General features: G+C 55.7%; 1 protein-coding gene across 3 annotated transcripts in view; it reads left to right on the top strand.

Annotated features, from left to right (window-relative positions):
• The window catches only part of Nisch (nischarin), a 36,456-nt gene extending 22,793 nt beyond the window's left edge, over nucleotides 1-13,663 (top strand). The window contains exons 14-21 of one of the 3 annotated variants that reach the window (XM_047531014.1): nucleotides 3,844-3,968; nucleotides 5,152-5,201; nucleotides 6,477-7,889; nucleotides 9,743-10,358; nucleotides 10,802-10,958; nucleotides 11,420-11,548; nucleotides 12,030-12,191; nucleotides 12,448-13,663. In XM_047531014.1, the coding sequence (XP_047386970.1) occupies nucleotides 3,844-3,968; nucleotides 5,152-5,201; nucleotides 6,477-7,889; nucleotides 9,743-10,358; nucleotides 10,802-10,958; nucleotides 11,420-11,548; nucleotides 12,030-12,191; nucleotides 12,448-13,058 (3,263 nt within the window). In that variant the 3' untranslated portion in view covers nucleotides 13,059-13,663. Of the gene's footprint in view, nucleotides 1-229; nucleotides 2,079-3,843; nucleotides 3,969-5,151; nucleotides 5,202-6,476; nucleotides 7,890-9,742; nucleotides 10,359-10,801; nucleotides 10,959-11,419; nucleotides 11,549-12,029; nucleotides 12,192-12,447 lie in introns of those variants that run through there. The other 2 variants (XM_047531015.1, XM_047531016.1) reach the window with 2 other exon arrangements.

The raw sequence follows: 13,663 nt of genomic DNA, 5'->3' as shown, positions 1-13,663 counted from the left end.
GAAGCCAGGTCTGGTTACATTACTAAGTCTGGAGCCCTGATCCCCAGTGGGGAACTTTCTTTTATCCTAACCTCGTGTCTGTGGCTCTCACGGTGTGGCTCAGCCCCAAAACACTGCGTTTGTGGGACCAAGATGGGCTGTCTGTGTCCCTGTGGACCCATGGAAGATCAATCCCTTTCATCTGCCCACTGTCTTAGCGTTTTCAAAGGGCTTTCACCTCTGAACCCAGGCATCCTCGGAGATGAGTGAGTGAAGCAGGTCCCCTGAGCGTGTCTGCTGGCCCGGCCCCAACAGAAGAGGGGCAGGTGTGCCGTCCCAGGTGGAGCTGAGGCTCGGGACACGCAGGAAAGAACGCCGCCCACCCGGGCTCCTGGAGACGCAGAACTTGGTGTGAGGCCTTGGGAAACCAGTTTGACCCTATATGTTTCAAGAGTCAGAAATACATTTCCACCCCTTGACCTGGTGACCCCATCTTAGGGGAACTCTTAGAGAGGGATCAGATATTGGGCAGGGGGGGTGAAGTACTCCCTGCTGGCGACACACAGGCTGTGACATGCATACCAAGGAGGGGCGGGGAGAGGCATCTGTGGCACAGAATTCCTCTGCGGCAGTCCCGTCAGGGAGAGAAGACTGGCAGCAAGAAGGGACACTCACTTATTTAACGTTAAGACAAAAGCCCGACGCAGAGCAGCACGCTGAGGTTACCACCATGCTGTGCGGAAGAGAATTGATAAGAATGGAGCCATGGGGCTAGGAGCCAGAGCATTTGCCCATTTGCTTTGATCAATCTCTTGACTGAAATTTTTCAGTTGTGTTTTTTATATAAAAAGGAAGAGGGCGTGGATCCCTGTGAGGAAGCTTCCCTACCACTGCCATCTGCATGGAGGTCGAGCCCCTCTCCAGGATCCCACGGCACAGGTGGCCGTGCAGAGGAAAAGTGTAACTGTAGGCTTCTCGGGGACAGGGAGATGTGTCTGGTCCCAAGGCCAAGGACACGGCTGGCCGTTCTCAGTCAGCATTTGTTGAATCAGTGGACAGTGAGCTAGTGAGTGTGGAGTCCAACAAGTGCAGAACAAGCTGGTAAAGAGCAGGCCCCGGGTGGGCAGGGGATGGGGTGTCTCCCCAAAGGCTGCAGCTGCAGGCAGTCCCCCCATCCCCACCCCGCAGTGACAAAGCCTCTATGGCAGCCTAGGTCCAACCTTATCTCCCCCTTCCTCTCTGGCCTCTTGCCCTGGGGCACTCTGCAGAGTGACTTCTGTAGTCTATCCCTGCTTCCCAGTCACTGGACATTGAGACATTGTCTCAGATTTGCACCTCTCAAATAAAACTGCAGTGGATGTCTTTGTGTGCACATCTCTTTCCTTTGGGTGAGAAATGATGAGGTCAAACCCCTGTCTGAGGTCTCTCCTGATGTCCCCTATCCCATCCGCTGAGTGGCCCTTTCTGACCACTTGTTTGTACAGGCCATAGTCCAGGAAGGAAGTGGACAGGCTGTCCCCGTCCACATTTCCTTATGTCCAAACAGGACTCGGGGGGTTAGTGGCAAGAAAATGTTGCTTTTTTCCTCACAAATGTGGACGCATCCACATTCGTGTGTGTTCAGCCGTGTGTTACTGGAGCTGGCCTGGATGGGCATGGATTTCTCCTGTGTGAGAGCAGCTTAGCTAGCTGACTCCTGTTGCTCCCAGCCTGGTCTGTAGTGGGAGCACACTTGCAAATAAACTGGGCACTCCCAGGCCAGTGTGAAGGGGGCACTGTCCAGAAAACACCAGTCCTCTGGTCGTCTCAAGAGCTATAGCCGGCTGTTGGAGCCATGGAGGATTGTGACTGATAAGGGCCAGTGTGCAAAATGTCGGCGTCGATTCCCCAGCCAGGTCCAGGGCTGAGAGAAGCTGTGTAGAAAGGTGGTTAGGAGCAGGCAACGGAGTTCAGGCTCCAATTTCCTGGCTGTGTGATCTCAAGCAACTGTGTAGCCTCTCTGAAGCTGTTTTCTCAACCATAAAGTGGATACACCTTACTTCATCGATTCTAAGATGCACACGTTTCCACTCTGCGACTTCTCTGAAATTGAGATGCGTCTTTCAGTCAGTGGCGTCCCCTAGTTGCTGTCAGCCAGCTGGTATTCGTGATGGAGTCATGGGAAAACTTCCGTGGACACCTGCTAAGACCAAGATGGCACCGTTTCCACGCATCTTAGATTTGATGAAATGTGGTAAATAATGAGAGGCACGCATGAGCTAATGCTGGGGAAGCGCTTAGCACTGCTTTTGGCTCAACAAAAGTGGTCAGTAAAGATTCCCCTTTCCTACTACATCCTTAGTTGGGGATTCAGCCCACTGCCCCTGAGGAACATGGAGCCATGTGGGGAGATGAACTGTAGCCCAGGGCAGAATAGTTAAAGAATGTCTGTAGATTTGAGTGGAGGTAGTGTCTGAGGTGACTCTTGAAGGATGAGTAGGATTTGAACAGGTCAGCAGGAAAGGGTGGACTCTAGGGAAGAGTGCAGCGTAGGCAAAGCCCAGGGGAGGTCCCGGGGAGGGGGATGCTTCATGCATGGCTGTGTGCTTGCTGCCCTCCTGCCTTGCAGAGCCCCTGCTGCTTCGCTTTGTGAGGGTGTCTGGGCTTGGGTTGCCTGCCTGCCCAGCCCTGGGGCAAAGGACCTGGGCTGTGTGAGTTGTCTTTTCGGGCAGCAGCCAAGCCAGACAGATCTCATGCCCTGTGGGGCTCGGAGTCATTTCCCTGGGCTGTGGTGACTGTTTGGTGGCAAAGCTGGAGTGTGGAGGCAGGCCCAGGCTCCTCTAGACTCTAGCTACAGTTCAGAACATGTTGAAAAACCCATCTGCAGGCTGGAAGTGATGGGTCCAAACAGGGTATGTTCATAAAACAGCCTCAGTAGGGTTTTAAAATCCCATGCATTTCCAGGGTGCATGAGATAGTGCCACTGCCCCTGGGAGGTGACCCTGGGGCAGTCAGTGGGGCCTGTGGGTGCAGGCTCAAATTATACTCAACAGCCCAAGGGGAATCTGGAGCCTGCAAGGTCTTGCCTCCAGTGAGGCATCCTGTGCTCTGAGGATTTGTTAGCCCTGCAGATGTCAGATCAGGGGATGGGGGGAGGGGGTCACAGATAGTCATTTCCTGGGACAGTGCTTCAGGAGTGAACACATTTAAGGCTCTTGATGGACGTAGTGCCAAACTGCTCTCCTGATGGGGGGGTCAGCTCCCACCCCAGTGCCCATCTCTCCCCAGTTAGGCCAGGGCCAGGCCATACCGTGAGTCTGACCTTTGCCAAAGTGGGAGACAAACCGGTCTGCTTCAACTTGCCTTTCTTTGTGTGCTGGAGAGGATAAGCATCTTTTTCACCTGTTACATCTGTTGGCAATTCTGTGGAATGTCTCTTTATGTTCTTTGCAGTCTCTTAATTAATGGGATTTCTACCGCCTCCCACTTTTGTAATCTGTAAGAACTCTTTATAGATTAAAGATATCAATCTTTGTTATGTATTTCAAGTACTTTTTCTCTTTGCATTTGATTTTGTTTTCTTAGTTTTTAAGATTCATCCACAGAGGGTTTTTTGTTGTCGTTGTTGTTTTTTAATGTAGTCTTACTTAGCAGTTTCTTCCTCTGCATGTGTGCTCAGAAAGCTTCTCCCTGCCTGAGATTAGAGAAGCAGTCATTGGTTCATTCATGAGTTGTTAGAGGATTTTAGCTTCGCCTTTTTCTTCTATTACCCTTACGATGGTTTGGGGGTCTGGCTAACCCCCAGCCATCTGGTAGCCCAAGGCCCAGCCCCTTGTTGAACAGCTGCTCTCCCTGCCCACCCGTCCGCCCACCCCATCTCTGCAGGGATCATGTTCGTGCAGGAGGAGGCACTGGCCAGCAGCCTCTCATCCACCGACAGTCTGACTCCCGAGGACCGGCCCATTGCTGGGGGCTGCTCTGATTCCTTGGAGTCCATCCCTGCAGGACAGGTAATGCCCTCTGCCTACTGCTGGGGAATGTTCCCTCTGAAAGCCAACTCTGCTGCTTGAGGTAGTCCAGTTGGCAGTGGCCTGGCCGAAGCACACAGCACATGCTGCCAAGCTTTGTGCTCTCTGCCTGGCCCTGCAGTCTTTCTCTTGGACATGTCTCTAGTTGAGTCCTCTTGACTAATGCCGTGGTTGAGTCTGTGTTCAGCTTCTCCCTTCCCTTTCTCCATCCTGCGTGTGTGTGTGTGTGTGTGTGTGTGTGTTGTGGCCCTCCCTCCTCTCTCTCTCTCACTGTCTCACTCTCTCTTTCTCTCTCTCTCTTTCTCTCTCTCTCTCTCTCTCTCTCTCTCTCTCTCTCTCTCTCTCTCTTTCTCTCTCTCTCTCTCTCTTTCTCTCTCTCAATGGGGAATGCTCTGTCTTTGGGCCAGGGGGTGGGGTGAACCCTGAGCCCCACATTCATAGGCTGCCTTGGAGAAGACAGTTCAGAAGAACTTCTCCCCAGCCACCTGGTACCCTGGGGCCATTCTGCCCCTTCTCAACCTGTCACTCTGGTAGTCTGAAACAGTGTGACTAGTATCTCCTCTGTGGCTGCTGCTCAGGCTTTAGAAGCTCATCCCTGAGTCCCAGAAAGGGAAAGGAGGCAAATAAGAAGGGAAAGGGGCTTATGTGTTGTGTCTTGGTGCCTGGGCCTCTCTCTAGCCCCATCTGTCTGCATAAGGTCATGGCCCTGTGGTGCCAGGATGGTTTGCAGAGTTCTTGTCTGTCCCCAGAACTCCCTGCTCAGGGTTACCCAGCAAGAGGTTCCTAAGCCCTAGATCTTGAACACTATGCAGAAAGCACTGGGGGCCCTTGCTGGGACTGCCTCAGCATGCATTTGCTGCTCATTTAGGACCAGACTGGATTGGCAGACTGTGCAACTGGACTCTTGGGTGGCATGAGGAGCCCCTGGATGTCAAAACCCCTGAGAGTGGCAACAGGCTTTGGGGGTTGGGAATGTGGGCTGGGCTCAGACAGACAGGGGTGGGGATCCTAACCCTACCATGTACTGGCAGGATAACCCAGTGAGCATGGGTGGAGTGGGGATGGTGAGGTGCACAGACAGCAGTGTCCATCTCAGGGTCCAGCACCCAGTACATGCCAGGGAATGGCTGCAGCGAGGGGCTGATTGTGTTTCCTTCTCTATCAGGCAGCTCCTGATGACTCAAGGGACGTGCCAGGAGCTGTTGGCGGTGCAAGGTAAGGAAGAGGTCAAGAAGGCATCTGGGCCTGGCCACAGCCTTCTGCCCTCTCTCAGCTGTAGGCCAGAGGTCACCAGTTAGATTTTGTTATCAATCTATTCACAGTTGTCCTACAGAACTATTTCTTTCTTTAAATAAACACAGGTGAGATGGACTCAGATCTGTTTTCCCTAAACTTCACCTGTTCACCTGATTCACATTACCCTGTACCAGGTGTTGGCACATCAAGGCCAGTTCAGTGTATAGCCTTTTTTGTACAGTTCAGGAGCTAAGAATGATAGTTATATTCTCTTTTTTTCTCTTTTTTTTTTTTTTTTTTGGTATCAGGGATTGAACCCAGGGGTACTTAACCATTGAACCACATCCCAAACCCTTTTTTAATTTTATATTTTGATGCAGGGTCTTGCCAAGTTGTTTATGGCCTTCCTAAATTGCAGAGGCTAGCCTTAAACTTGTGATCCTCCTGCCTCAGCCTCCCAAACTGCTGAGATTACAGGCATGCACCACTGTGCCTGGCTGATAGTTACATTCTTTTGGGGGAGGGGAGTACTGGGGATTGAACTCAGGAGCACTTGACCACTGAGCCACATCCCCAGCCCTGTTTTGTATTTTATTTAGACACAGGGTCTCACTGAGTTGCTTAGCAGCTTGCTTTTGCTGAGTCTGGCTTTAAACTTGCAATCCTCCTGCCTCAGCCTCCAGAGCCACTAGGATTATAGGCCCACCACACCCAGCTGATAGTTACATTCTTACAGAGGTGTTGAAACAAGATGAGTTGATAGGGGTAGCCTACAAATCCTCAAACATTAACCCTCTGACACTTTGTAGCAGATTGCCAATTTTAGTTATACCTGCCAGGGCTGAATGGGGTGGAAGAGCTGGCATTTAAACAAGACAGTCCCTGACTGCCTCAGCGCACCTTCCTCACACCCTGGAGTACTCATTGCCTCAGGACTCACGGAAGCAAGCGTCTGAATGACTGAGGAATCTCTGTAGCACTTCTGTTGGGGGAACCAGTGTTGTCTGGACGGAGCTGGGCTGACTGGCTGGGGTCTGAGTCTTTGGAAGCCTCTGCTCATCAGCTGTGCCCCAAACCTTGCACGTGTCCGCTCCTCGGCTCCCCACCATGCCTTTTCTGGGAACAGCTCAGCCACGTAGAAGGCTCAGGAGACCCATGGGTTGGTTCCCCAGGGCCAAGCGTACGCAGCAGTCTCTGAGGTGGGATGGGGTGTCCCTGACCCTCATGTCACTGATCCAGCCTCTCCCCACACAGCCCAGAGCATGCAGAGCCAGAGGTGCAGGTGGTGCCTGGGTCTGGCCAGATCATCTTCTTGCCCTTCACTTGCATCGGCTACACAGCCACCAACCAGGACTTCATCCAGCGCCTGAGCACGCTGATCCGCCAGGCCATCGAACGGCAGCTGCCCGCCTGGATTGAGGCAGCCAACCAGCGAGAGGAGGGCCAGGGCGAGCAGGGGGACGAGGACGAGGATGAGGACGAGGAAGATGTTGCTGAGAACCGCTACTTTGAAATGGGACCCCCCGACGCAGAGGAAGAGGAGGAGGGCGGCCAGGGGGAAGAGGAGGAGGAGGAGGAGGAGGAGGAGGAGGATGAGGAAGCCGAGGAGGAGCGCCTGGCCCTGGAGTGGGCCCTGGGCGCAGATGAGGACTTCCTGCTGGAGCACATCCGCATCCTCAAGGTGCTGTGGTGCTTCTTGATCCACGTGCAGGGTAGCATCCGCCAGTTCGCCGCCTGCCTCGTGCTCACTGACTTTGGCATCGCCGTCTTTGAGATCCCACACCAGGAGTCGCGGGGCAGCAGCCAGCACATCCTTTCGTCCCTGCGCTTTGTCTTCTGCTTCCCGCATGGAGACCTCACGGAGTTTGGCTTCCTTATGCCTGAGCTGTGTCTGGTGCTCAAGGTGCGGCACAGCGAGAACACGCTCTTCATCATCTCAGACGCTGCCAACCTGCATGAGTTCCACGCTGACCTGCGCTCCTGCTTCGCCCCACAGCACATGGCCATGCTGTGCAGCCCCGTCCTCTACGGCAGCCACACCAGCCTGCAGGAGTTCCTGCGCCAGCTGCTCACCTTCTACAAAGTGGCCGGCGGCTGCCAGGAGCGCAGTCAGGGCTGCTTCCCTGTCTACCTGGTCTACAGTGACAAGCGCATGGTACAGACAGCCGCAGGGGACTACTCGGGCAACATCGAGTGGGCCAGCTGCACACTCTGCTCGGCTGTGCGGCGCTCTTGCTGCGCGCCCTCTGAGGCTGTCAAGTCTGCTGCCATCCCTTACTGGCTACTGCTCACGCCCCAGCACCTCAACGTCATCAAAGCTGACTTCAACCCCATGCCCAACCGCGGCACCCACAACTGCCGCAACCGCAACAGCTTCAAGCTCAGCCGCGTGCCACTCTCCACAGTGCTGCTGGATCCCACACGCAGCTGCACCCAGCCGCGGGGCGCCTTCGCCGACGGCCATGTGCTTGAGCTGCTTGTTGGCTACCGCTTTGTCACCGCCATCTTTGTGCTACCCCACGAAAAATTCCACTTCCTGCGCATCTACAACCAGCTGCGGGCCTCACTACAAGACCTGAAGACTGTGGTCATCGCCAAGACCCCAGCGACTGGAACCAGGTCTCAGGGGCCCCTTGGGGATGGCCAGCCTGCCGAGGGCAGAGCCAGGTAAAACCACACATAGGCTCTTGGGGCACAGGGGCATGGGCTGGCATGTGGGTGATCTCTGGGCATCAGTATTTTGTGAGCAGGTCATTGTCCTGCCCCTCAGCTTCTCCCCAGCACCTGGCCACCCCTGGCCTTGCCCTCAGCTCCCTCAGGCTTGGCACCTGGCTACTACTCATCTCCAGGAAAACTGTCCTGGAGATAATGTGTTAATCCAGCCACCTGCCACCCTCGCAGGGGAGGCTGAGGGAGCTTCCCTCCACCTTACTTGCCCAGTGGGAGAGCTGTCACTTTGACCCTGGCCCTGTCCACTCTGCTCCCATGAACCAAACATGGCCTCTAGGTGTGACCTGCTCTCCCAGTCCCAGGGGTCACAGTCCGTGGCTGGCTGTGGATCTGGGGCTGCTTCAGTCCCTCCCATCCCTGAACTAGCTCCCAGGCCCTCCCTGTTGGTGAGCCACAAAGCCCTTCTTGGGAAGGACTGGGTTGCCTGTGACTCCGGGAGTCCCGTCCCAAAAAATCTTCAGGTGCAAAAGTGACAGGTCGTGTCAGAGCTAGACTGTGTCATCTTTGCCAAGGACCCTTTGTCCTGGGAAGACCAAGGTGTTGACTGGGAAGTCTGAGGTTGGCAGCCCTGTCCTTCTGTCCTCGCTCTCCTCCCCCTTCCCCTGCTCCTGTCCCACAGATCCTGGCTTCCTCTGGATTCCCAGGACTCCTTACTGGGTTTCCCTCAGGGCGGCACTGGGGTTGAGGATAGAGGCAGCCTATCCAGGGTCCCCCATAGCTTGCTCCCACCTGGGGCTCAGTGGGGATTTTGCACCTCATGTTGCTGGATTTCCTGGACTTCCTCTGCCTGGGGAAAAAAGCCCTTCATTTGACTGCCCTCCTGTCCCCTAACTTCATTCTCTTCCCCGCTGATAGCAGAGACCCTGTCTTCACTCCTGCCTCTCCTTGGCAACTCATGAGGTTTCCCTTCTCCCTCCAACCCATCCCCCCAGATGACACTCCCAAAGGGCTCCCCACCTCTTCCAGACAGCAGCCTGTGCTATATGGCCATCTTCTCCTCTCCGCTCCCCTGGGTGTGGCTTCAATAGTGCACACCTTGTCTTCACTTCCCTGCTATCTGCAGGTCTGCTGGCACCTGCCCACAGGGGACCATGTGCAGAAACCAGGCCCTCTAGCAGATGCATCTCTGCTCCAGGACAGCAGGAGGACAGCCCCAAGGCTTCCTAGGGTATTTGGCCAAATGCAGGGTCCCAGCCCCAAGGATCTCAGCAGTTGGACTGGTCAAGTTGAGAGAATGACCTCTAAAGCACTCCCTTCAACAGGGGTATGACCTCCCGGCCTCCATGAGCTCTAAGTTTCTGTGCATTATTCAGTCCCCTGTCTGCACCAGACCAGCTGACAGCCAGCGTGGCCATGTGCAATGGTGGCTGGGTGGGCTAAACCTGAACCACCAAAGGACACCCCAAAGGCAAACTGAGAAGCGGTTTGAGCTTTTTGTCCTCACCTCTACATGCACCTGCACACCTAGGTCCCAGCCCTGGGCACCTGGGTTGGCACTCTGGACCCTGGAGTGGCTTTTCTGACACCTTTGACACCTTCTCAAAGTGAGTTTTCAGCCCTGGGGTGACTTGTTCTGCTCCCATCTGCCCATCTCCCACTCAGAAGAAAGGGCCTGGGTGCTTTCCCTCTGCTATTTTGTCCTCCCATAAAGAATCTGGTGATGAAATCTCCTAGTGACCCCAGTGGTGGCATGTGGTGTACAAATGGCCCTCACACTCTTGAAGTTGTCCCTGTGATGTCAATTTCCCTGAGTCCCCATGTTAATATGGCATTTCTTGGGGGATTGGGAGATGCAGTGATGACCAGCATCCCCAGGAGGGCCTGGCAGAGGCTCTGGCTCCAGCCCCAGCCCCAGTGGAGGTCCCAGCTCCAGTCCTGGCAGCAGCCTCAGCTCCAGGCCCAACAGAGACCCTGGCTCCAGCTCCAGCTCCAGCTCCAGCTGCAGCTCCAGCTCCAGCTCCAGCCCCAGCGCCAGTGGAAGCTCCTCCAACTCTGCCTCCGGCTCCAGCTCCAGCTCCAGCTCCGGCTCCAGCTCCAGCTCCGGCTCCAGCTCCAACTCCAGCTCCAACTCCAACTCTGCCTCCAGCTTCAGCACCAGCTCCGACTCTGGCTCCAGCTCTAGCTCCAACCGAGGCCTCAGCTCCATCTTTGGTCCCAGAGAAGGCCCCCATAGAGACCCCAGCTCAAGCTCCAGCCCCAGCCCCAGCCCCAGCCCCAGCCCCAGCCCCAGCAGAAGCCCCGGCACAAGCTGAGGTCCCCACCCAGTACCCAAATGAGCGCCTGATCCAGTCCACTTCAGAGGAGAATCAGATTCCCTCGCACCTGCCTGTCTGCCCGTCACTCCGGCACATTGCCAGCCTGCAGGGGAGCGCCATCATTGAGCTCTTCCACAGCAGCATTGCTGAGGTAGTAGCCCAGGCACTGAGGCTTGTGCAGAGAGAGGTGTGGGCTCCCCGAGGCACATGCTAAGGATGAGGCAGGGGTTGCCTTTGGCCCTCAGATTTCTCTAGCATCATGTGGTCCTGAGCTGTCTTCCTCTGGCCAATTGTCCTCTGTTACCACCTCCTCCTCTGCAGCCCCTGGCCCCACAAACCCTCCTCCCATTGCCCGTCTTGTACTCTTGACTGCTGTGCTCTGAGTTAGACACACTGATGAGATGAGCTTCCTGCCTTTTCCCATCTGACGCCATGGGCATGTCCCTGGGGTAATGCTGGCCACCATGCTAGTGAGGATAACAAAAATGGCAGTGAGGTGTTCTGCCAGGGATCTGTGGTCTAGGAGGTAGAAAGGTGCATGCCCCTGCCCCACCCTGCTCTCCTCTAGGCCCACACCCAGCCCTCTGTATCCAGGTCGAAAACGAGGAACTGAGGCACCTCCTGTGGTCATCAGTGGTGTTCTACCAGACCCCGGGGCTGGAGGTGACTGCCTGCGTGCTGCTGTCCACCAAGGCCGTGTACTTTGTGCTGCATGACGGCCTCCGCCGCTACTTCTCAGAGCCACTGCAGGGTAGGTACCCAGATCTGGTGCTCGGAAGCTTGGAGCGTATGTTCAGAGCAGGCTGAGGGCCAGCTGTGTGGCCTTAGGCAGCAGCACCTCAACTGCTCTGGGCTGAGTCCCACGTCCGAGGAAGCGATGACAGCAGCACTTTCCTCCTAAGCTATCACGAGGACCTCAGACCGGATATGAATATGCCTTGCCAGGGCCCAGCAAGTACTTGGGAACTGGCTGTGAGAGGCGGGAAGCAGGGATTGGGCAGCTTCTGCCCCTTGGGACTTGATCAGGAGCCTTGGCCAGTGAACCAGCTGGGTGAGGCTCGGACCCCAGACCGAGTTGCATAGGAGGTCTCACATGTGAGAGGTGGTGTAGACCCTTGACAGGCAACCCATTCCTGCTGGACATGCTGCCCATCTGCACCCTGTGCTTGCTTGCCACTGCCACCAACCCTGTCTGCACCTTTCTCTCCGTAGATTTCTGGCATCAGAAAAACACCGACTACAACAACAGCCCCTTCCACATCTCCCAGTGCTTTGTGCTCAAACTCAGCGACCTACAGTCAGTCAATGTTGGCCTTTTTGACCAGTACTTCCGCCTGACCGGTGAGCGACCCACTGTGCTTTTTCTCCCATTTTAGATGAAGGCCAGTGCCACCGTTGGGCTTCCACCTTCCATCTGTGGGTGCGTTATCGTAGACAGAGTTATCTCTCTGCTTACAAGCCAGCTAACCAGGCGGGAGGAAGCAGCTCCAGGAACTGCTGAGATTGCAGGACTCGTGCCCCAGGGCTGGGAGTGGGAGGTGGGGTGTGCAGCGAGCGCCAGCCCGCAGAGAAGCAGAGCGGGCCCTCAGCTCGGGCAGGATGTTTCTGACTCATACTTCCTGAGGAGAGAAAACTAAGCTCTTTCCCTCATGCCTCTGTATCCCCTTCCAGAAAAATGTCTCAGCCCTTCCTGCCTGATAAGTAGCTGCCTCCCCCAGTCCCATGATGCTCTCCTTAGGGCCCCCAGCCTTGCCCTTCCGGGGACAGAGACCTGGGAGGTAAAGTGGTAGCCTGTGGCCCTGACCAGCCCCTTCTTGTGCAGGCTCCTCCCCCACACAGGTGGTCACATGTTTGACACGGGACAGCTACCTGACGCACTGCTTCCTCCAACACCTCATGTTGGTGCTCTCCTCTCTGGAGCGCACACCTTCACCGGAGCCTGTCGACAAGGACTTCTACTCGGAGTTTGGGAACAAGACCACAGGTACCCTGTTCAGCTCAGCTTGGAGACCTGTACTAGGTGGACTTCAAGAGTCCCAGGGTGCCTCTCTCACTTTTTCTCGTTCCCTCTTAGCTAGCCAGGGTCTTATATGGGACGTTGCCACTGAAGAGCTTCCATCCCAGAAATCTCTCAGTCCCTCTGGTGTCAGTCCTAGACTGCTGGCTTGGGGCCCCTGGTGCTTCCAGCTCCTCCACAGGTCAGTTCCAGGCCATAGCCTTGGTGACATCTTTCTCTACAGGGAAGATGGAGAACTACGAGCTGATCCACTCAAGCCGTGTCAAGTTCACCTACCCCAGTGAGGAGGAGGTTGGGGATCTAACATACATTGTGGCCCAGAAGACAGCTGACCCAGAGAAGGCTCCAGGCCTCAGCATACTGCTGTATGTACAGGCCTTCCAGGTGGGCATGCCACCACCTGGACGCTGCAGGGGCCCATTGTGCCCCAAGACACTCCTGCTTACCAGTGCCGAGATCTTTCTCCTGGATGAGGACTATGTCCACTACCCACTGCCTGAGTTTGCCAAAGAGCCACCACAGAGGGACAGGTACCGGCTAGACGACGGCCGTCGCGTCCGGGACCTGGACCGCGTGCTCATGGGCTACCAGCCTTACCCGCAGGCCCTCACCCTCGTCTTTGACGATGTGCAGGGCCACGACCTCATGGGCAGTGTCACCCTGGACCACTTTGGGGAGGTGCCAGGTGGTCCTGCCAGGGCTGGCCAGGGCCGTGAGGTCCAGTGGCAGGTGTTTGTCCCCAGTGCCGAGAGCAGAGAGAAGCTCATCTCGTTGTTGGCCCGCCAGTGGGAGGCCCTGTGTGGCCGGGAGCTACCCGTTGAACTCACTGGCTAGCCCAGGCTGCAGCCAGCCTTACCCGCTCCACGTCCAGCCCAGTGCCTGCTCCAGCAGAGAAGCAGGCTTTCTTTGTTCTTTTAAAAATGTTCTCTCCCCTCCTCTTTGGTACCTTAATTTGACTGTCCCCAAAGAGAATGTGGACAGGTGTTCAGTCAGTTCTTTCTGATGTTGGGAGTAAGAAAGCCAGGCCCCTCAAGGTGTCCATATGCTCTCAGCCTCCCATGGCGTGTCGCCTGCCCTGCAGTGGCATGGTCAGGCACCCCGGTGTCGTGTCTGTTACAGTGGTGCCGTTGTTAATCTGTGGCGCTGTGGATCCGATCGGCCCTACGCGTCCTTTCCTGAAGTGTCAAGTCCAGTCCTTTGTTGCTGCTGCTGTCGTTGTGGGCATCTTGCTGCTAATTGTGAAGCTGGTAGCAGAGTGCACATGAGAAGCTCCCGCCCCATGCAGTTTTTCAAAATGGAGGCCTCCCCTGGTCCAGACAAGTTGGGGAGCCAGGCCTTGGGGCTGAGAGGGGTGGGGGCAGGGGACCTAAAGCTGCCAGCACCAAGTGTGATTCCTGTTGCCTATTTTCTCTATTCCAATAAAGCAGAGTTTGACACAG

This window comes from Sciurus carolinensis, chromosome 17 (genome assembly GCF_902686445.1).
Source record: "Sciurus carolinensis chromosome 17, mSciCar1.2, whole genome shotgun sequence".
In the NCBI taxonomy this organism is placed as follows: Eukaryota; Metazoa; Chordata; class Mammalia; order Rodentia; family Sciuridae; genus Sciurus; species Sciurus carolinensis.
This window is presented reverse-complemented; position numbering and strand designations above follow the sequence as displayed.